This window comes from Felis catus, chromosome C1, assembly GCF_018350175.1.
Source record: "Felis catus isolate Fca126 chromosome C1, F.catus_Fca126_mat1.0, whole genome shotgun sequence".
NCBI lineage: Eukaryota > Metazoa > Chordata > Mammalia > Carnivora > Felidae > Felis > Felis catus.
Window position 1 is genome coordinate 134,886,672 of NC_058375.1, and position 21,268 is coordinate 134,907,939.

Consider the following 21,268-nt stretch of genomic DNA (forward strand, 5'->3'; position numbering starts at 1 on the left):
CAGCATGTAGCATATATAACAATGCTTATGCATAGTCTCATTTATTTTATGTATCCGTGGCTTACTTGTGGACTGTAAATGCCTTGAAAGCAAAGAGAGCCTCTATTCCTCTTTCTGTCTCCCGCAGTGTGAATATGGATATCTAGGGCAAGCTTCACTGAAGAAGGTTGGACTTGAATGGAAAAACTAATCCACAAGTATCAATCAAATTTCACTTAAGAGTTTCCCTTAGCTGTTTAATATCTGAATGCAACAATCTAAGTTTTACTTGGAAAGGATGATGCTTTTAATGATTATAGCTTATGGCGCTCAAGCAGTGTTGAAAGTTTTGTATGATGAGCCTTTTTCATCCCAGCTCTAGTGTCGGCTCCCTTACCTCCTTTGCCCCATAATTTCTCCAATTTCTCTTCTTACCCCCCACATTTCTCTCTTTTTGGTACTGTCTCTGTACACTTGAGCCACTACTTAAGAAAAAGGAGTCTGGCATTTTCTTATCTTAACTCAAGGGAAAACAAGCCTACGTAAGACCACGTGGATTCATTGTTTGGGTGGAAAAAATCTGACCAGAATGAAAACAAATAGACATTTAAAATGTAACAATTAGATTGAAAAAAACAATTATGTATAGATGGGTTTGTTTACTTAGATAAGGTATTCTTAGTGTTCTTAATTATTTGTAAGTAAATATTCTTCGTTGATAGAATTTTAGATGAAGCTGCTAAAACTAAAAGGTCTGAGAAAACAGATATCATTAAATGAAGAGAGAAACCACTTTATAGAGCACCCGTTGAACACTCAACTGAGAAGTAAAACATCCAGAACATGCCCAGCTCGTTGGGAGTGTGTTTTCATATTTCTGCATGCGTTTGTCTATAAAAGCATTTTGAGGAGTAGCTTTTTACTGATTCTACCTTGCCAAAAAAAAAAAAAAAATCAACCAAGCAACCATCATTATGCTAATAAATGTTTTTGTCACATTTTCAAACTTTATCAGGCCTTCTGAGTTTTTAATTCCTTCTTCTTGGAAAGAGACCCCACGGTGTAAGACCTCTGGATTTCAACACAACGTCTGCCCTAAACTGAAGGCTCGGTTGCTGAGTTTCTCTAGTTTATTAAGGAAGGGAAAATTCCTCACTATATAACTTGAGTTATATAAAAACCTCCAAACCTGCTCGTCTGTTGCAAGTAAGTGTACTCCCTTTGTTACATGGTATGCAATTAGATGCATTCGAAATAAATAAGTTAAATCAGAAGTCTCAGGGACAAGAATGTACTATTTTAAAACAGGGAGTGTCAAATGTTGTTTTTCAACCCAGAACCAAAGGGTATTTCACAGGTAATTTCTCAGGGCTGATGTTAGCTAATTATTAGCTACCATACCCTGCCTCCCATTCTAAGTGACTATCTCCTGGCAGAAAGGCACAGCTAGGAGTGTTTTGTTTCATTTGTCCTTGGAGTTTTTATCAGCATCAAGAAGGTGGACTGAGCCAAAGTTAGAAGAATTCTGGAGCTAAGCAAAAAGCGACCCGTTTAACAGCCCCCATTAATTGGGGCTGTTACATGATTAATTTGAGAAAAACAGAAGAGACGGATTTCTTTACAACTCACAGTTGGACGCCATGCACTAAAAGTAATCCCGTAAATTACATTTTAAATCTTCAACATATTCCGAGCAGATAAAATAGTGGCATGATTGACCAAACTCCTTTTAAAAGTACACATATTACGATGCATCATAGTTATAAACAGATGGTATTTGGCCTCCTTCCTATTCTCAACATTTGGAATTTCTAAACTATGTGAATTAAACAATAATATTTTATAAACATACAAGGGATTTTGCTCACTGCTTTGTTAACATAGAAATTATACAATGCTGACATTTATTTAAATTTTAAAAAGTAAACAACAGTGTGCATTGAAATAAAGCAAACTAAAATCAACATAGAGAAGTACGTTCTGTGTGCATATTACCTACAGTGGCACTGGCCTTTTAAAGGAAAGACATAATAGGTTGAAGAACAAATGGTAGCTTAGACGGGCCTAATCCTTTGTACTCCAAAGGCTCATTTAACACCTCTGTGTAAACAACGGATATTTATACCATAATTGGCTCTTTGACCATCGTGTTCATTTACTATGTAACCTGCTATTATGGAGTTAAAAGAAGTTCTCCTTCATTGGCTTGTCAGCTTTCATAGTAGTGAAAGTGTCCTCGCAGTTTTAAAAACACTTGCACAAACAGGAATCGTTCTGACACTTGTACTCATGATGAGAAACATTATCATCATATCAATAAGTAGATCTTCTTTTTTTCCTTTGGGGGATATTATTGCCAGAAATAAAGGGAAATGTATCAGATCTTAATGTCGTTTCCTGAGATACTTTTCTAAAATTACAGCTTTAACCCTTTAGCTACATTTTGAAAGGGAGACCCATCTGCTGAGTTGATGTACAAAATAGAAGGCACTTGGTTTTCAAACACTATTCTTGGATTTGCAAAGTTGTGCTGCGATGAATAAATAATGAATCGGATATTTCAATCAGTTTTATGATTTTGAAAGCCCTGGTTATCATTGTGTAGCGACAGCCTCTTCTGCATGCACTTCCCACGTGTTCTGGTTCAGCCTTTCAAGGGTAGGCTTATGTAGGCCAACCTCCCCTACCTCGGTTTACCGTTGGGCTGCTTCGCTTACATTTTAACCAACCAGCCTACCAACCGACCCATCAACCCATATTTCCAAGTCTACAATTCAAGTAATATTTCAAACAGAGGGGGTAGAATCTTGAGAGATGGATGGCAACTGAGGTCATGAACACTCCAGATTAAGGTGTCTTCTATTTGGTCATGGCGTAAGCCACTTTAGCTCACGATCTCTATTGGTGGGAAAGAGAGACAGTAACGCAAACGGCATTGGTGAAACCAAGGACAAGGGGGATTTTTTTCCTCTTACACATACAATTCTAAATGTGTACACTCAAATAAACATCGAATGCGAAAAAAATAATACTAGTGCAGGGAGGCTCTAAAAATTTTAGAAACCTCAAAATGACATTAAACGTCCGAAATTACAAGTGTTTCAGAAACGCGATGCTTCTAAATATTCTCCTGCCTGAATACCTCTTAACCCCTCTTCCCCTCTCCTCCTAAATAACCAATTGGTGGTTGGTTAGGAGGAGAAACAAAATTGGTAATCCTAAACACAGGTAAGAAGTGAAAAGGACAGCGCTGGGGGCCTGGGGTAGGATTTAAATCACACGTCGGGATATACGAGAGAAGGAGAAGAAAATTTAAGCTAATAGCCACAATCTCTGCCTGGAGAGTGTCTGCGCCCATCCCCACTCCCTCCTCGGTTTTTTTTTTTTTTTTTTTTTTTTTTTTGCTTAAGATAATCTTCTTTTCTTTAAGGGGAGGGGGCACAGAAATCAGTACTGTTGCTTTTGCTCAGTGCACCCTCATCAGAGCGTCTCACTGAGGACTGCGGCCGACTCCGGAAACCCAGTTCAGTAAAATACTTCGACGACTGGAGAGAGTGCTGTCCTGCCCCCACCCCCCCAAGAGCTGCGCTGCCTTCCCCGGGCTCCGACAGGGAAGGTTCCCGCCCCGCGCAAGCAAGGGCAGCGGTGGGCCACGCGGCGCGTGTGCGTGGCAGCGCGTGAGTGCCGGAACGCGCGTGGCGGGGTGTCAGTGTCGGTGCGCGCCAGCGCGCGGGGCTGCAAGGGAGCCCCGTGACTGTGGGCGCCGGCGTGGGCGTGAGCGCGGCCGCCGCCCGGGGGTCGCTCGGCCCTCGGCCTCGGGGCTCTACGCAGCCGAGCGGGCTCGGCCACGACCCCGTGACCTCACCGTCGCCCGCCTGCTCCCTTTCCTCGCGCCCGGAGACGTGCAGATCGCCGTCCACTCGTTCCGGACGGCGCCGCGCAGGGCATCGAGGGCGCCACGGAGGACGGGAGCGCGGGCTCGCCGGCCGCGGAGGCGCCGCGACGCGGGGCAGAGGACGAGCGGCGAGGGCGGCGGCTTCCAGGGGACCCGCGGGCGACCCGTCCCGCTGCGGGCAGCCTTGGCGCAGCGGCCCCGACGCCGGGCACAGGCTCGCGGGGGTTGGGGGGGAGGGGGATCGGGACCGGGCGGGGCGGGGCAGCGCCGGGGCGCGCGCTCCCGGGCGGGCGAGCGCAGGGCCGGGCCGAGGCCCCCGCGCCCCGCAGCGTCCCCGCTGCCCCGCGGCCCAGCCGGGCGACCTCGAGCCCCCGCCTGCGGCGGCGGGGCCAGACCCGACCCGGAGCGGAAGACCCGAGAGGCCGGGAGGGAAGGCGAAAAGAGGTAGTAGCAAGCCCCAGACAAGGAATCCTTAATTACAGATTAAAGGCAGGAAAACGTACAGCACAGTTTCCATGTGTCAGCTGACGGCCGCGACAAAAGGAAACACGGAACGCTGAGGGGGAAAGCGGCCCCTTCTCGTCCCCCCCCCCCCACTTTTATTATCTGTGCAAATGTAAAATGCATTTGGTAGTGACTCTGGGTAGGTGGTGCCTGGGGCCAAATCGCAGCTGCACGCTCCGGTAGGAGGACAGTTTGCTGATGCACCCAGAGGTCTGGGGGCCCTCTCACAAAAAAGGACTATAAATACTCCGCTCGTGCACATTTCGCTTCTTCAAAACTCCATTACTCATACTTTTTAAGTTTTAAAATTTGGTGCTTAGACTGTTGCAATTCATTTATCTTCAGCGAAATCCAACGGCGCGCGCGCACACACATACACACACGCACACACGTATTTTGTTTTTCAGTTTTGTAGATTCCTTTTTTTTTTTTTTTTTTCCTGGCCTGCTATCACAGCATTAGAAATCCAGAGAAAAAGCTAAGCCGACTGAAAGCCAGGGAAGATAGCAGCAAGCACAGACAGAGCACGAGTTCCCCACCATGGCTCTGCAGCTCATGAGGAATAAAGGAAAAGGTGTGTGCTTTGATGACTTTCCTCTTAACTATGATTACAGAACACCCTGTCCCTGGGATGTGAGACATTGGTTCACCTCCACAATATGCTGAATTCTCCACAGATGAAGGAGTGTTCAGAATCCAAAGCTCACTCACTGCGCATTACAAACCGCTAGTTCTGTGCCCTCATTTTTAACACTAGAGTTACACGACCTTTGAGGGTCACCCTGAGCCACAGGGCAATGTACTCCTCTGTGTTTTCTCCCTCTTGTTGCTAGGTCAGTTTTAGAAATAGAAGGCTTCACCTCTTTGTCAGTTATCTATTTACTGACAGAATCGATGCACCAGGTTGAAGGCCACCAGGCCACCTTGTTCAGTCATTTTACGGGATCTTCCTCTTTGTAGATGATACTTTCCCATTTTTCATTTGTATTTTTCACCAATGTCATTTTCCCCCACAGATTTTATAAAAAGTGCCTTTTCATGTGGTTCCAGTTCAGTGATTTGCCCACCCCCTGAATAATGCAATTTGCATTCCCGATTAATAGTTGTGAATCAGTAATTCTTAAGTACCTCCTGATCCATATTTTCAGTTTAAATGATTTCTAATGTTATTGGCCAGGCGTGTGCTTGAACCTAGTACCTTCGCGGACTGGTTCCAGCCCCAGGACAGCAGAGTTACACTCAGGGAATGTGAACATGCTTAAGTCTCTGCCCTGATCTCTTTGGTTGTAGAAGGCAGACAGCCTGCTTTCCCACCTCCCCCAGAAGTGGTAATAGGTGAGCAGCTTAATAAATTGATAAAAATCACACTAGGTTCCAAGCCCATCTCCTCTTCTGGTACATATTTAGGAAGACTTTTAAAAATCTCCTTCAAGCATCTGGTCCTTCTTTGATTTGGCTCTGCCCTCCCCACTTTTTTACTTTATCCTTCAGTAAAATAAATAAAGTGAAAGAGCATATTAGGAGTTTCTCTTTCCTTATGGCTCCCCAGTATTTGAGAGAATCATCCTGTTTTAGGCCAGTTGTTGTTAGTTCATGTTTTTACCACCCACCAAAGAACAGCACAGGATTAAGTTTATATTAATAAATGATGTTCATGACTAGGTTTCTACACGCCAGAGTTATGATTTATTTTTTTTAATGGGTGGAGAAAGGAGAGCAGCAATAAACTAGCCTCTAAGTCACTCAAAATCCTTGGCTTGACACATCTCTGTGGGTGTTTTTGTCTTTGTTTTTTTGTATGTACCTCTAATTCTCCTTTAAGTTCTATTATAATGAATATTTTGTTGACTACCTTTCTCCGTGGCTTCAAACCCTGTTTATTTTAGTTAAATTGATGAAAAGTATGGTATGTTCCCCTTTTCTACCTTCTGTTTATAATTGTCCCTACTTATCCCTCCACCCCCTTAAGAATTTCACAAGAAAACCCTGCACCAAATAAATTAAAATCTGCAACTTCAGACACCCCAAGAAGAGGACATTAATCCACTTAGTAAAATACCCATACCTCCCCCTCTCAATTTCAGCTCTTCTTAATGTAACATTTAGTAATTGCAGCTGGCTCCTTATACTTTCCTCCCTCCTTTTCATTCTGAATCATATTGGCCTTGTTTGACCTTCATTTCCTTTCCTGCCCCCCACATTTGTCCACATACTTTTCTTTGACCATGTTGGTCTTTCTTTTGCTGCCTGGATTAAAAGCAATAAATAGAGCTTTCTAAGAGTGTAATACTTTCTGTTAAAATCCCACTCTACCTCCCCATTCACGATTAACGCTTTGTACAGTTTTTACACATCTTTCTTGTTGTGTAGTTACTGCTCTATATTTTTCTGATTGATCATTAAGTTACGCTGGCTTTTGAGAACTGCCTCCATAATCCTGAAGCAAAGGCTTTTTACTTGGCATGCTCTTTTCCTTTGGAATGCCTTTCCTGGCAAGGACAGGCATTTCGGTTTGACTACGATTCTTAAGTTACAATTCAAGGCTAATTTGTTCAGTTAGGCTTCTACTATGAGCAGCTCTGGTTCTCACTGTGAAGTACTCCATGAGGTTGCTTAGTTGAAGGGAGTGTTGTAAGTACAAGATGTAATATACTTACATTGTACTTGATTATCAGTTTTCAAAAACAGCTGCATGCTTTGATATCTGTGTAAGGAAATATCAGAAGATAATATACCATTGGTATTTATTACTCTATAATTAAGGATGTGTCAGTGTTTCTCTTTTTTAAAAAAAACCCTATTTTCAGAAATTCATATCTCAGGCATAAATTTCCCTATGAATTACAGTCTAATACCATATTAGAAGTATCTTCTTTTTAAGTTATCCCTCCCCTTCCTTTTCTTTCTGGGGAAATAAGTTTCAGGATGTAATTTCTGGGTTATCTATTGGGGATGAGAGGAAGCAGTCCCTATGCTGCACAATTAAAGGTGCCTCTGCCGCCAATGCCACCTGCCCCCTGTATCCTAGACCCTCTCTGTGCACCAGGTGAGATCGTGGGGGCTGCCTCTGGATAAAGGGCCAGCCTCCCATCTATGTGGATAAGCAACTTCATCATGGTATGAGGTGAAAGGCAACAGAGAAGGCTCAGCTCTCCAGAAGTACTGCAGGTGCCAGAGAGTCAGAAATTTTAGTGCCAGGAATCAATTCTTATACATTCCTCCCTCTATGGTCACTTAGAATACAAATGTGGCCAGGAGTAACATGAAATAAATCTATGGAAAGGTACTGGCAACTTATCGACCCATGTTCCTTCTGCCAGTAGAAGAAGCAGAAGGAAGAAGGAGGGGAGGAAAAAGAGAGAGAGAGAGAGAGAGAGAGAGAGATTTGCCCCTTTCCCTCAAGGGTGGTCTCGACCAATTGAATTGACCGTGGCCTTCTGCAAGAAGCTGTTTCTACACCTGCCTCTACTACCAGGGGACCCACGGCAACTGGGCTTCTCTTTAGGCCCTCAGTTTCTCCACAGGTTTCAAAAGCAAATGCTTACCAGGAGGGCCAGGGAAGGTACCTATATGCATAAAGCCGCGTGTAAAGACCACAGGGCATGGTGGGCCCTATGATGGATGTCGAGGCTGAATGCCTCCCGGCAGGTGCAGTAATAGTAACAATAAAGACACAACATTGGCTTCACTGCATGGTCTCTCTTGCCTCTTTCAAGACCAACAACATAGGCCACAAAGCAGCTCCCTGCTACCCCCTGCACTCTCTTGCCTAGGGGTCCAATAGTCATGCACACTGACCTTGGTGCTTCCTGAAAGACACATCGGTGACAATGACACCATCCCATGGAGGGGAAGGCTTATACAAAAAGTCTCTGTTTCTACAACATAGTCTGGTTCCTAAATATGCCTTTAGACGACCCCTTAATTTTCTCATTTGTGAGGTGATCATGGAAATCTTAAATTGTCAAATATAAAGGACTTCAAATTCCTAAGAGAAACATATCGCTCAAGTATTCCCAGAAGTCCCTTCTGGCACGCCACCTTAGGTCAGCTATTTAAAAATGCAGTAACTGTTAGGAGAGTAACAAGCATCTTGGAGTATCTCCCAAGGAGAAGCAATTCCTCACATTCATTTGTGAGAACAATTATGAACCTGTCTTAGGGTTGAAACTCATAACCATAGAGTTGCAAGGGAGAAGAAGGCATCATCACTCGGGTAATGATAATGGGAGGGTCCCTGAAGACACTGGCCCCACATTCCACTGACGGAAAATGGGCCCAGTAGGGTGAGAGAGGATCCTGGTCCCTGAAGTCATACATACCTCAAGTACAGCTAGGAATTCCAAAGACATGAGAGAGAACTCCCTCCTATGGATCGCAATGAAGGACAGAGTCCACAATTCACCCTGTCTTCAAGAGGAAAGGGAACAGGTGCCAGTATGGGAGATAGGTACTGTGGCTAGGAGCTCAGACAGCTCTGTGCTCTACCACACAGCTCTGAATTTTCCAAGACGCGAGGACTGGCTCATGTAACATCATCCTTTTTCTTCCTCCCATTACCTTTCAAAAGGGAGTTTCCAGAACTATGGTTTTCCATCTTGAGTTTGTAATGTTACAGGAATTAGTGAGAAATGGTGATCAGCAGCCCTAGGAAAAAGAGACCCATGGACAATCAAGTCAGACTTTTTCAAAGTATGATTTGTTTCAGTATCAAGGTTAAGTCCTTGGCTCCCGGTAAGCAGAGGAAAGTCTTCTCATGCAAAATTGGCAGGACGGTTTCTTCCACTGTTTGAAGGGAAATGGTTATCTGACCGGATCACGGGATCAGTAACTTAGAGTCAAGAAATGTTAAGGAAGGCATGGCAGCAAAACTAACCAAAGTAGTCCTAGCTCCTATCAGAAGGCACATCTAACAATAACATGTAAGACACGTAAAAAGTCAAGAGTGTGAAAAGACTTTGGGTAGAATGAGCCAGCTTCAGAAATAAGCCACGAATCATAGAGTAAATGTTACTCTCCCAGTTGCATGTCTGTGCCTTCTACCATCACTCCTCTGACTTAAAAGTTAGTGTACATTTGCTGTAAATCCCCTGGTTTGTTGTTGTTGTTGTCCTGTTGTAATCACAAATGCACAAAGCTTTCAGCAGCATGTAGAATTGTATGCATGTTTTTAAACTTTCCCAGTTACATTTTAATGAACAGCCTTGAAGGGAGGATTTACCATGGAAGCATTAGTCTCCTAGGGGCGCCTGGGTGGCTCAGTTGGTTAAGCGTCTGACTGTGGATCTAGGCTCAGGTCATGGTCTCACGCTTTGTGAGTTCAAGCGCCACACTGGGCTCTGCGATGACAGCACACAGCCTGCTTGGGATTCTCCCTCTCCCTGCCCCTGCCCTACCTGCTTTCTGTCCGCCTCTCACAAAATAAATAAATACACTTAAAAAATAAAAGCATTAGTTGTCCTATATCTCAATTCAAATTTTAAAATGAAACGTGTTCATGTCAGTGATTTATAACATAGTCTCTTCCTTGTTAAATATAAGATCTAATATTAAATACTACCTGATTTTTCACCTAAAGAGAGAGGCACTTAGGGTGATACTTGTCCACAGTCAGCAGAAGAATAAAACGCATAGACGATGTCGACATTAAAAGACAGCATGGACTCTCATTTTAAAATTGATTCTATCACCCACAGAAAGTATCTTGAGACTTAACTGAAAATTTTATTGTGGCTCATAATATTTCTGGGTAGCAGATGCTTTCTCAAAAACAGATTTTACTTTTAAAAATATCAAATATAATTAACACCTTCAACATAAAATGAAATCTTTGCTTCCAGATGCATTTCAAGGTGTTGAAATGAATCTGTGCAGCCCTGTGTGGCTGCGAGTTTCCATCGACTTCCTGATTCTGCTGCCATCTTTATGTGGCATGTCTGAAGATGTGAGAGTCAGAGCAGGGCATTCACACCTAGCCATAGTGGAAGGATTCTTACTAAACCTCAAGCTTTTTGAGAAAGGTCTTCTGACCTATTCCTGATCAACGTGGTATAAGTGAATAGGTTAAGAACCAGGTGCCCTGCTTTTTATTACAGAAACACCTAACCAGAAACACAGATTAGGTAAATTCATGGCACGTATATCCTGGATGCTGTATCAAGGTCTTGATAGTGAGCAGACTTTTAAAGATACTTAAAATTGAAATTGGCTTAATGATTTATTTTAAAAGAATAAAATTAACAGGATTGAATGTTCCAAAAAAGGAAGATCAAAATTTGCAACAACCATACTCAAAATAAGAAATAATGAGAGTGTTCAATTTCTTTACTCAGAGTAAGGGAACTACGAATTAACAAGTCAACTTGTGGGGCACCTGGCTGGCTCAGTCGGTTAAGCATGAAACTTTGGCCTCAGGTCATGATCCCACAGTTTTGTGGGTTTGAGCCCCGTGTCAGCTGTGCTGACAGCTTGGAGCCTGTTTGGGATTCTCTGTCTCCCTTTCTCTCTGTGCCCACCTACTTCCATGCTCGCGCTCTCAGAAATAAATAAATAAGCATTAAAAAAAAGTCAACTTGTATTCTCAATTATCCTGTGATTTCAATGAAACATGGGTTAATTTACTTAATAATACTCTATCCACAAAATGGGTTTGAGAAGCACACAAAACACACACACACACTTCAAGTTTCAATTGTTAAGAATTACACATTTACAAAATTTTTTTATTGCTCACTTGCACTGAGACCAAGTCTGATAGCATAGTTCTAAGAAGTGACAACTTTAATGTAAATTTTTATTCTAGAAGGAATGCTGGGCATGGCTAACGACAAAATCTGATTTGAGTTTATGGGTGTAGGAAAAAAAAAACACCCTCCACACACAGGTAACTTTCAACTATGTCTACACTGAGATGGGAGCCCATTGTTTTCAGGATAGTAAAACACAGTAAACTCAACACTGTTTCTTGGCTGTGAGATCATACTATTATTTCTAGAAGACATCTTCTGACTGAAGCAAATTTACTGGTAAGTTCATCTTCTTAGATGATAAACCCTGCCTAGAAGTATCTAAGAACCTCTTAGGCATATTGACATCGAGTTTGCACTCAAAAGGAGCACCCCTGGTAGATTCCGAGTTCCCCAGTTTCAGACCACAAGGGACGTCAGAAATAATCCCTGAGCCCTTTGTTTTATGAGTGAGGATGTAATTCGTTCAGTGACTTCCCTGCAAGCGATACGACTCGAAGCCAGAGCAGTGATGTCCAGTCATGCGTTAAGGGTCTCACATTCGTTAGGGAGAGGACTTGGTGCAGAGATAGAGTTTGTTGTTTCTGCTTCTTAATCTTCCCACTTTTAAATTCTCAGACCTCAGGGATTCTGAACTCCTGCCTTCTTTGATCTGTAAGATCACCTCTATCCTGAGGGCTCTCTCGGTCTGGCTCCTTGACCTTGATCTGTTTCCTGCTGACAATTTCGCTACCTGTCAAATGGGCCCTCCTGCTGACGATTTTGCTACCTGTCAAATGGGCCCTTCTAAAATTCTGAATCACTGCTCAATCTCGGATGCTTGCTAGACCAGTGAGTGAATCCTTCTAGAAGCGGGAAGGCCACACTTGGCCCCTGCCTACTCTCCTCTCCCTGGCTGTTCCTCACTCTGTAGTGTATAAAAGTTATTTGTTTCAAAAGCTAGGAAACTTACAATTTACCTGTCAGTAAACAGAAGATGGTTTATCAACAGACTTTACCTTAATGACTACAAATGTTTACCTCCTGCTTTCCAGAATGCAAAGAAAATCTTGGAAATGTCATAATATCTTACAAACATTTGCAAAACAGATCCTTGTACAACCGGAAAAGAAACAATTGTATTCGTTGTCTCTGACACAAGAAAAGTGTTCAGTGAGAAACATACAGATAGATGTACACTCTTACACAGAAATGAGATATGCTAATTAAAAATTGCAGTAGGCACTTTATTAAAAATTTATTTTACAATCTAGCCGTTCAAAACATCTTTATATCAACAAATACAGCAGCCTGACTATTGGAATCATAAGTGATTTATCTTGAAAAGATCATATTTGTAGCTGGATGCAAATATTTTTGAGGAATATTTATATCAAAATTACTGTTTTTAGTAGAAGTATTTTGATTTCTCTATTTTTACCCCAGGGGAAAAAAAATTGAAACGAGTATCTCAGTGTTCATTTTATGGGCAAGATGGCTCCACTTAGTGTATTTCCCATGTTTGTCCAAATTACAGCTGTTTATCTCGCAACTTTAAAATAAATTAAATGCAAATGTAACTCTGCGGATCATGGGAATACCTGCCAGACCCCTTATTAATACCTTCACTTAAACACCCCCGTGCCAGAGAGTCATTAATTGGCTAAAATAAAAGTGCTAAAGCAGCCCTTTGCCCACAAACAACTCTGAGATGGCTGCCCAATTAGTCCGGTAGCATTCTGATCCTCCCTTCAGACCCTGTGGCCCTTTGAGGACACAAGAAGGCTCCGATGATAACCTGGCAACCTAGGTAGAAACACAGCCAAGTGCGAGCTTTTGAAGCTGCAGTTCGGCTGCCATCGTGTCGGCGAAAAGAAAGAATTCAGGCACCATGTCATCCAGTACAAAGGATAAAAACGGATTCAACCGGAAATTCAATGTGGCACCACATATGGGATACATGAGTGCGGTTATACAACAGGCCACATATTTTTTTGAACAGTCTCCTCCATGTGATGCCGAGGACATGTGTAACCATCATAACGTCTCTAGGAATCTGTATTTAATTTGAGTTGGGGTGGTGGCAGGGATGGGAGATCTGAAGCCGCCACAGGTTTGTGGCAGATGGCTCTGTGTCAGCTATGACAAGCAGCCAGGCTCAGCTTCCTCTGCAGATTTTCTTTTCTCTCTGATCAGGTAAATATGGGCACACTCTGGAAAGTTCTACAGACTCTGCCTTAGGCTGCAAGTTTGTGACTTAGCCCCATCTGTCACAAATCTTCCCTAGGTTCTGTTGTAAGCAGAGACCTGAATTTACCATGTAGGGCCGCCCAAGAAAAAGGAGTCATTTCACCCTGCGAGGGGGAGGGAGAGAAGAGAAAGCAAGGAAGAAGCATTAACAACCGAAAGACGAAAGGATGTTCAAAATTCATACTGCAAATTTGCATAACTTACGTCAATTAGATTTCAAAAAGCCACCAAGTACATGGTTCTCGAGTTTCATCAACTCAGGAAATCCCAGTTTCTGATTGGTTTAAAGTGGAACTGTATTTTCAACCGTACGGGAAAGCTCCCGATTTTTCGCAAATGGGTACATTCCACCGCGCACGTATTTCCTGGTTTATGTGAGCGATGACGGCTGCTCAAAGTTTATCATCCAACTTTTAACTTTTATAAACACAAAATACCCAACGCCCTTAAACCATGTTTTTGCTAATGTGAATTTTACTTTTAAGTGGCTAAGGCACACGAGAAATGCCATTACTCCTACGTTAAACGCATAAAGCACTTTGAGTTTACAAACAGGTTTATATTCGTTATTTCATTATAGCAGTACCTCGGCGGGGGGTGGGGGGGATGCTATTAAGAATTGAGGGAGAAAAAAAATTTTTCTAAGTTTACAGATGAATCAGAGGGACAGGCTAAGAAGTTCACCTAGAGCCAGGCTACAAATGAGTAGCAGAGAAGAACAAGCCGCCAAAACCTCTCACTGTTCTTGATCACCCAAAAGTGTATCTATTGTGCTGAAGGTTTTTGCTTTTATTTTACTTAGACAAACCAAAGGAAAACCAAGCCAAAAGAAATCAAGGAAGGAAGTGAAGAAGGAGAGAGGGAGAAGACTAGGGAGGAGGGAGAAAGGGAGGGAGAGAGATTGGGAAGTTGCCTTAAACTGTGCTCGTGCAGTTGAGAGATTTTTAGAAGTTCTAAAAATGTCACAAGCTTTTACGTTTTCATTTTTAAGGAAACAAGTAATGACTCCGGAGTGTTAATACAAGTGAGCAACACCTTATTGGCATCTAGAGTGTAATCTCGAATTAAAAGGGGACTATAAAGTGACCAGTCCCTTGAAGGAAACTTACAGTGGCCTGGCTGTGGTCCGGGTAGACAGAGGCTGATAGAATTAAGACAACCACAAATGGTTTCTCTGTGCACTGAATGTCAGCTGTAAGCTTAATCATTGTTTGGAGGCATTTTTAGGCAGAAATCTGAAAATTCTTCTTTCCTCCAATTAGGAGCAGGTTATAAAGGTTCCCAGAATGTTGAAGTACGTGAGGAGGAGAACAGAATAAAAACCAGCAGCTGGCATTTGGACAGTCTTGAGAAACACAGGTCACTCTCAGAAAGCACAGGAGAGAACGCATCTCTTTCTTCCCCACTCAGAATTCCGCTCAATTTGTAAATAAAAATAAATGAGAAATAGGATGGGAATGAAAAGCTATCCGGGTAGTCCGGGCAGTATCTACTTTACACAGTGCCCTGTTTGTGCCCTGCGCTCTTTTCAGTATTTGTAACAATATAAGGTCCATAATTTTTTCTCTAAAGCATTTTAAAATATAATGATGAAAAGTCTGTAGAAACATAAGGAACTGATCTCAGAAGGTTGTTGGGAATTTTCAGTAAGTAAACTCACATAGTAAAAAGGAGGCAAAAATACAACTTCATGGTATTGAGCTTACCGGGGTTGGAAAAGGGAAAACTATTGTTAGTGTTAAGAAGTCAATCCTTGGCTAATTATTTTATGATTACTTCTAGAATCTTGTGTTCAAGTTAGGTTGGAGTCATAAAAAGCTCCCCATCGTGGATGAAATGAAACCTATTTTTAATCTGTGTGACAAGTATGTGGCCAATGTGTCTGACCTACTCAGAAAAGGAAGTGTTCTGAAAGTACGAGAAAGCTGCAGTCAATGACTAAACTTGGATGTAAACTTTTTAAAGAGGTGGTTTAGATTTTTTAAATTATGAAATGGTTTTAGATTTTTAAAATGCTTAAAAAACATTTAATTTCAGTATGCATTGTATTTCTCTTAAGAAAGATCTTAAGAAAAGTGTGTGTGTGTGTGTGTGTGTGAGAGAGAGAGAGAGAGAGAGAGAGAGAGAGAGAGAGAGAGGGAGACAGGGAGAGGGAGGAGGGAGAACATACTTGCATGCATGTGAGGAATTTAAACATTTCAAATCTGAAACCATTTCAGGTGAGAAGTCATGGGCACAGTGTTCTGTAGTAGAAAGAGCCACTTTAAGAAAAAAAAAAGTATCCAATTCTGTTTCTGCTTTTCAGTTACTAGCATTCTGTTTCAAATCCTGCTTCAAGTTATAGCCCCCAAACTCTCACTCATATTGAAAGTATAATGTCTCATGTGAGAAGAAAGCCAAGTGTTAGTAGCCTTATTCTAGTCATTAAATTTCTAAGTGTGAATCCATATGAAAAATCCTATCCTAAAGTGAACCCTATGTGAAAAGCAGTTGAGATGATTTTAAAATGTAAACTTTTGACAAAAAAAGAGAGTAAGGTGTAAAAATGTAAAAGGAGCAAATTAAAGAATTCAGTGACATTCTATCCTTTTAGATCTTAGAAGCATATGTTTTATAAAAGCAAAACAGCACTGTCCAATGGAATAAGTCTAAAAAAAACCCCAACATTCTCGTTAACAGTACACACAAAAGACTCTTCCATTGCATAAGAAAAGTAAGGAAAATACTGCCTTGGGGGGAATAGTTCTCTTGTATTTAGTGAAGGCAAAGGTCACCTGAAAATGTGCATATTTATAAACTGTAAGGTGAAAAGATAGCATAGCTGTTTATATCTTAATTGTAAAGTTTTAGAAGGCATCCTTTTTCTGTTTTGGCTCTACATCCTATTACAATAACCAAACTAAATCTGTGGTCCTTTCCTGTATTTTTTTTTTTAACCAGTTTCTCCTGAAAAATGCATCACAAAGCTCGGTTACCTTAATTCTTGGACTAATTTATTAATTTTAAGACTAATATTCAGATATAATATCATCAAGATCTATAAATGAGGGCACCTCTGAAAGCGTATAATAGACTTATAAGAAAAAAAAATCCACGGCAAAAATACATAAAAAAGAATTATACATACAAATTCCTATAAATGCTTACACATGAAATATTAATTTATAAAACTTGGAGCTGGAATACTTGAGGATGTTCAGTCTAAAAACATATGTAAAAAGTAATTACAGGAAATAACATGTAAGGCGTAGGTTATCTTTTAAGCTGTGCGAAGAACAATTTGATATACTAACAGCATTACCACTGAGCTGACAATGTTTCAGAGTTTTTCCAGAAGTTGTTTGTAAAATAAATAATTATAGCTATGTTATAGAGTATCATATTAAAATATTTCAACCAGATGTCTGTTTTCCTTTGCAACTAAAGGTAACTTGTCACAGTAACTTTTGTAATGGTTAAAAATTTGTAAACAAAGACTAACAGAGATAATGAGGCCTAACCTGAAGCAAAGTTAAAAACCGTTAAATTTTGATGGTGGGAATAGCATTATAAAACCTTCACCATTCTCTTCACAAGAATATAAACATTTTCTTTCCTTCTTTCTTTCTTTCTTTCTTTCTTTCTTTCTTTCTTTCTTTCTTTCTTTCTTTCTTTCTTCCTCTCTCTCTCTCTCTTTCTTTTCTTTCTTTTTCTTTTCGTTTCTTTTTTTTTTTGTATCTACATGAGATGATGGATGCGAATGAAATGTATAGTGGTAACCATTCCACAATAAACGCATGTCAAGTCATTATGCGGTACTGTGGTTCGTAAGCGGACACAGTACCGTCAGTCATATCTCAATAAAACCGAAAAACAAGCACAACTTCACCTAAAATTCACCAGAAGGCAGGGAGAGATTAGTAATTTGATGGTGAACTCACTGAAGAGATCTGTGTCATATACAGAAAATAAATCCATTTACATAAATACTTCTATTTCTTCCATTTTCATAATCTGCACATTTTGATAGCCTGTCACGTGGAAAACTACTTGATTAACATTTGATACAAACCTGACCGCTACTGAACTTCAAAAATTAGGGAGTTTGGATGTAAACCTGTTTTCTCTGTGGAGCTTCCCCTGTATACGGTACAATCGTATTGACTCAAGGAGTAATACTGAAGCCTGGAACTGTTCAGTCAGCATTTTAAACTATTATGAGCTACCTTCTGAACCATTGCCAAGTTAATAGACAATGAAAGATAATGAGCTTGAAATTGGGTGTTAAATTGCATTTTTGGTTCTCTCCCTTTTTCTTGAAGTTTAACTGTTTCCTGCAGAAACAAAGTCCTGTTTTGATGTATCACTATGTAAATATGTATTTTAGGCCATGAAAAGAGAAAGGAGAGAAAAAAGGCAGCAAACTGTATTTCATGTAGGAAGGTTATACATTAACATAGGAAAATTAAAATATACTGGATTATAAAACTGCTAGATTGTAAACTATACTGAATTTATGTAAAATGAAGATGCTACATTCAAAGAATATAAAAAGGTATATTACTCATGGCCTAGAGCCACCTTCCAAACTCATAAAGCAGATTTATCCCAGTTCAATTACTTAGACTTTTAGCAGGGCCTCTTTGTGTTGTCATTTCAACAATGTAAAATTCTTGATTCAAACAACGGAAAAAAAAAAGATAATGAAGGAGGGGACTGCATGATGATGCTCTTTAAACTATTTTCTTTCTGCCTTTGCCATTCAGAGAGGAGACGGGCAGTGTCATTCTAAACAAACTGAGGATTTTTATGTCATTTTATTAAACCGGATAAGGGACACATTTGATTCTTGAAAATCATCTTCAAAGTAGTTAAAAAATGAACACCAAACTTCACGAATGTCATTCACCTGAATTTTTGAGGCCTGAAGATTTCATTATGATGGGAAGAAAGGCTTATCCTCATTAGTATAATTGTGGAATCTTTCCTTTACTTCCTTTTAAACTAATGAGTTACATTAATCCAGGTTCATTTTTATAAGCCTCTTGGGGCTAAATGTAAAGGACAGTCATCTTAGAAAACAATAAATTAAAAAAAAGCATGTACCATGCATTAAGTGCACGTATTTCATAAGACCTAGGTTAATACAACTGGCATCCAGTTTAATTAATCCTTGTTAGTGTAACAACTAATATCCCTCCCTAGCATGTTTCCTTTAAACATTAGTATGTTAATTAAATGTTTTTTTTAAAAAGATTTTTCTTTGTACTTCAATATGGCATTTATACCACGTAAATCTCTCCTCAATATCTACCTTATAAAGATGTTTTCTTATAATATCTGGTCTCTTGCAGAAATTCTGGAGCCTTTTTGAAAGCTGTTCAGGTGTAGAATACAGATATTCAGCTGCAGGAAAAACAGATACATTTTTAATGAAACAAAAACCTCAAAGCACACACTCGATATTAGTCACTTTACTAATTAAAAATGCATATTGCTCTGTGCTGCCTCGTGTTTTACATTATTTAAGCATGATTTTATAAGGTTACCTCAGCTCACAAGGATGCTTAATGCTAAATAAGACTGTGTAGTTGTGCTGTTTAGACATCTCCTTTGGGTGATTAAAATACATTATTCTAATGTAACACAATGCATATGTGATATATTTAGTGATGGGAATTTTTTCAAAGAACTGGTACTATAGCCGTATGTACCCTGTACAAGAGTTGCATATTATTAACTAGTCAATTGTTTAAATAATTTGGTGTGATTTCCAGTCCTCGATTTTTCTCTGTGTATATCATTAGAAAAAATCTGTAAGCAATCGCAGCAACACTGACCTGCTTATAAAAATCCATCATTATGGGATGTGTATGCTAACAATGAAGAATGCTATTTGAAAACTTGCTTTTTTGTTATCTTAAAAGAACAGATGGTAAATATAAGCTTACTCTAATGTATTAAAACACATAAAATTTTCCTTAACACTAACATGTTGACTTGCCAAATAAACAATTGCTCCCGCCTAAGTTTATTTTCAAACTTTCTAATTTAGCATGAATCATGTATTAAATCTCAACCAAGATGAAAGTACATTCAAGAGGCTACCTGGAAATATTTCAGGATAAACCAAATCTTTGGGACAGAGTGGGTAGCAACCACAATACACAGCTTCCAACCTAAAGAAATTTTAGAGAAGATAAAAAAATATTAAAAGGACATTACTCTGATAGCCAGAAAGTGGTTTTGTTTGCCTAAGTTAACAGTATGAGCCCTGAGTTAACTGGGACGAAAAACGTGGTCGGCAGTCCAAGCCTTAAAGCCAAAGTTAAAGTTGCTCTTTTAAAAGATTTTATTGATCATATATGAATTTCATAGAACAGAACCAACAGCATATGTTTTGTTCACTGAATTAATCAAAGCGCAGCTCTGCATTTTTTTTTTGTTTTTAAAATACTGTTTAACACATTTTATAATCAGCAGATAAACACATGTAACAACATGGTAAAGTATGGACAGCTTTTCTTAATAATGCTGCAAAGCCCCAGAATGTTCATTTTTCAAAAATGTTTAAATAAAATAGCAAATACTTAACTTTAACATTGTAGCCGTAGAAATGATCGAGGCACTTTTAAAAGCATCAGAAAAAAAATTTACAATCTGTTGTTGGGGCATTTTTATATTTTAAGCTCATGCTTCAAAATAATTTGTTATTTTTGTAGAATGCAAAATAATTCCCCTTTTACTGAAAAATCCTCATGGAGATTACCTTAATGAAAATTTTACTTTCTTGGCCAAAAATTCAGCTCATTTTCCACTTTATCAGAAAAGAATACTTTCTTATTAAACAAATAAGCAAGAAAGTTTCACTTTGAGAGGATTTCTCCAAGGAACACCTATAGGAAGTTTTTTTTTTTTTTTCATGTCATAGTAGTAAGGGTTAAGCAGAGAGAAGGTATTGCATCTCAAAGGTTGTTGGCCCTGTATAATGGCTATTGATCTGACATATAATAAACCTTAAAGATACCACTGTAATTTCTGTTGGCTAGAAATTACACAGTGAAATTCAAAGCACTCTCTAAAATATGTTTATTTTATGAGAGACTTTGAATTGCATCCAAAATGTTGACCAAAGGCGGATTTTTATTTTGAACTGCAGATTTTTTTTCAACCCAAGAATAATTTGAAGTTATGTCAATGTTTACCTTGTTTGTTTACAGTGACAAAGCACATGCAATTTAAGCTGTTTTTAAGTGGGTGATGTTTTCTCTATTTTATTATGTTGACTGAAATTAGTTTAAATGAAAGGTATTTACTTTGAGCTGCAAAGTTTGGAAAAATACTGAGTTCAAAGTTTTGCTTGAGAACTGACAAGAGTTACAAGATAACATAGTGAAAAGGCACAGGATCTAGTTACCCATTATTAATTTCAAAATCCAAACTAATATCTAATAGATTTTTTTCTCTACAGACGTAGGGTATGCATAGGAATTCTTATCCCAAATACAGCTATAAACCACATGGCAACTGCATTATAAAACAGTGTCTAAAGTTTGAGCACATAAACCAGTGAGACTCTTTATGAACCAAAAGAAAATACGCACTTTATCTGAAGACACTCAGTTTTAAAATGCTGTGCCAATCGAAAAGTAAATACATATGAACATTCTCTTATAATTGCACAAAATCAAAAGAGTGAAGTCACAGCCATTTCAGAAAGTGCACATGTTATCTGCTTTTTAATAATGGATTTGAATTAGTGTTCTGTTCCCCGAAAGAAAATTGCAGGCCAAGTTACATTTTGAGTCATCGTATGAGCATGTATCATGTCACTTCCAAAAACCTCTGCTAATTAAAATACAGTGAGATAAGAGTGGCATTATTTGACTTAGGGAGAAAAAATTTACAAATTTTGGATTTCAACTTTTATTTACAA

General features: G+C 39.7%; 1 protein-coding gene across 12 annotated transcripts in view; it reads right to left on the reverse strand.

The window, feature by feature from the left end:
* GTDC1 (glycosyltransferase like domain containing 1) overlaps positions 1-21,268 on the reverse strand; it is a 422,851-nt gene that overhangs the window by 18,078 nt on the left and 383,505 nt on the right. For 6 of the 12 annotated variants that reach the window (XM_045033731.1, XM_023259307.2, XM_019838069.3 and 3 more), the window contains 3 exons: positions 19,441-19,511; positions 18,647-18,738; positions 12,330-13,457 (listed from right to left, as the gene is read on the reverse strand). In XM_045033731.1, coding sequence (XP_044889666.1) covers positions 18,664-18,738; positions 19,441-19,511 — 146 coding nt within the window. In that variant the 3' untranslated portion in view covers positions 12,330-13,457; positions 18,647-18,663. Of the gene's footprint in view, positions 1-6,045; positions 9,026-12,329; positions 13,458-18,646; positions 18,739-19,440; positions 19,512-21,268 lie in introns of those variants that run through there. The other 6 variants (XR_006583168.1, XR_006583167.1, XM_045033732.1 and 3 more) reach the window with 4 other exon arrangements.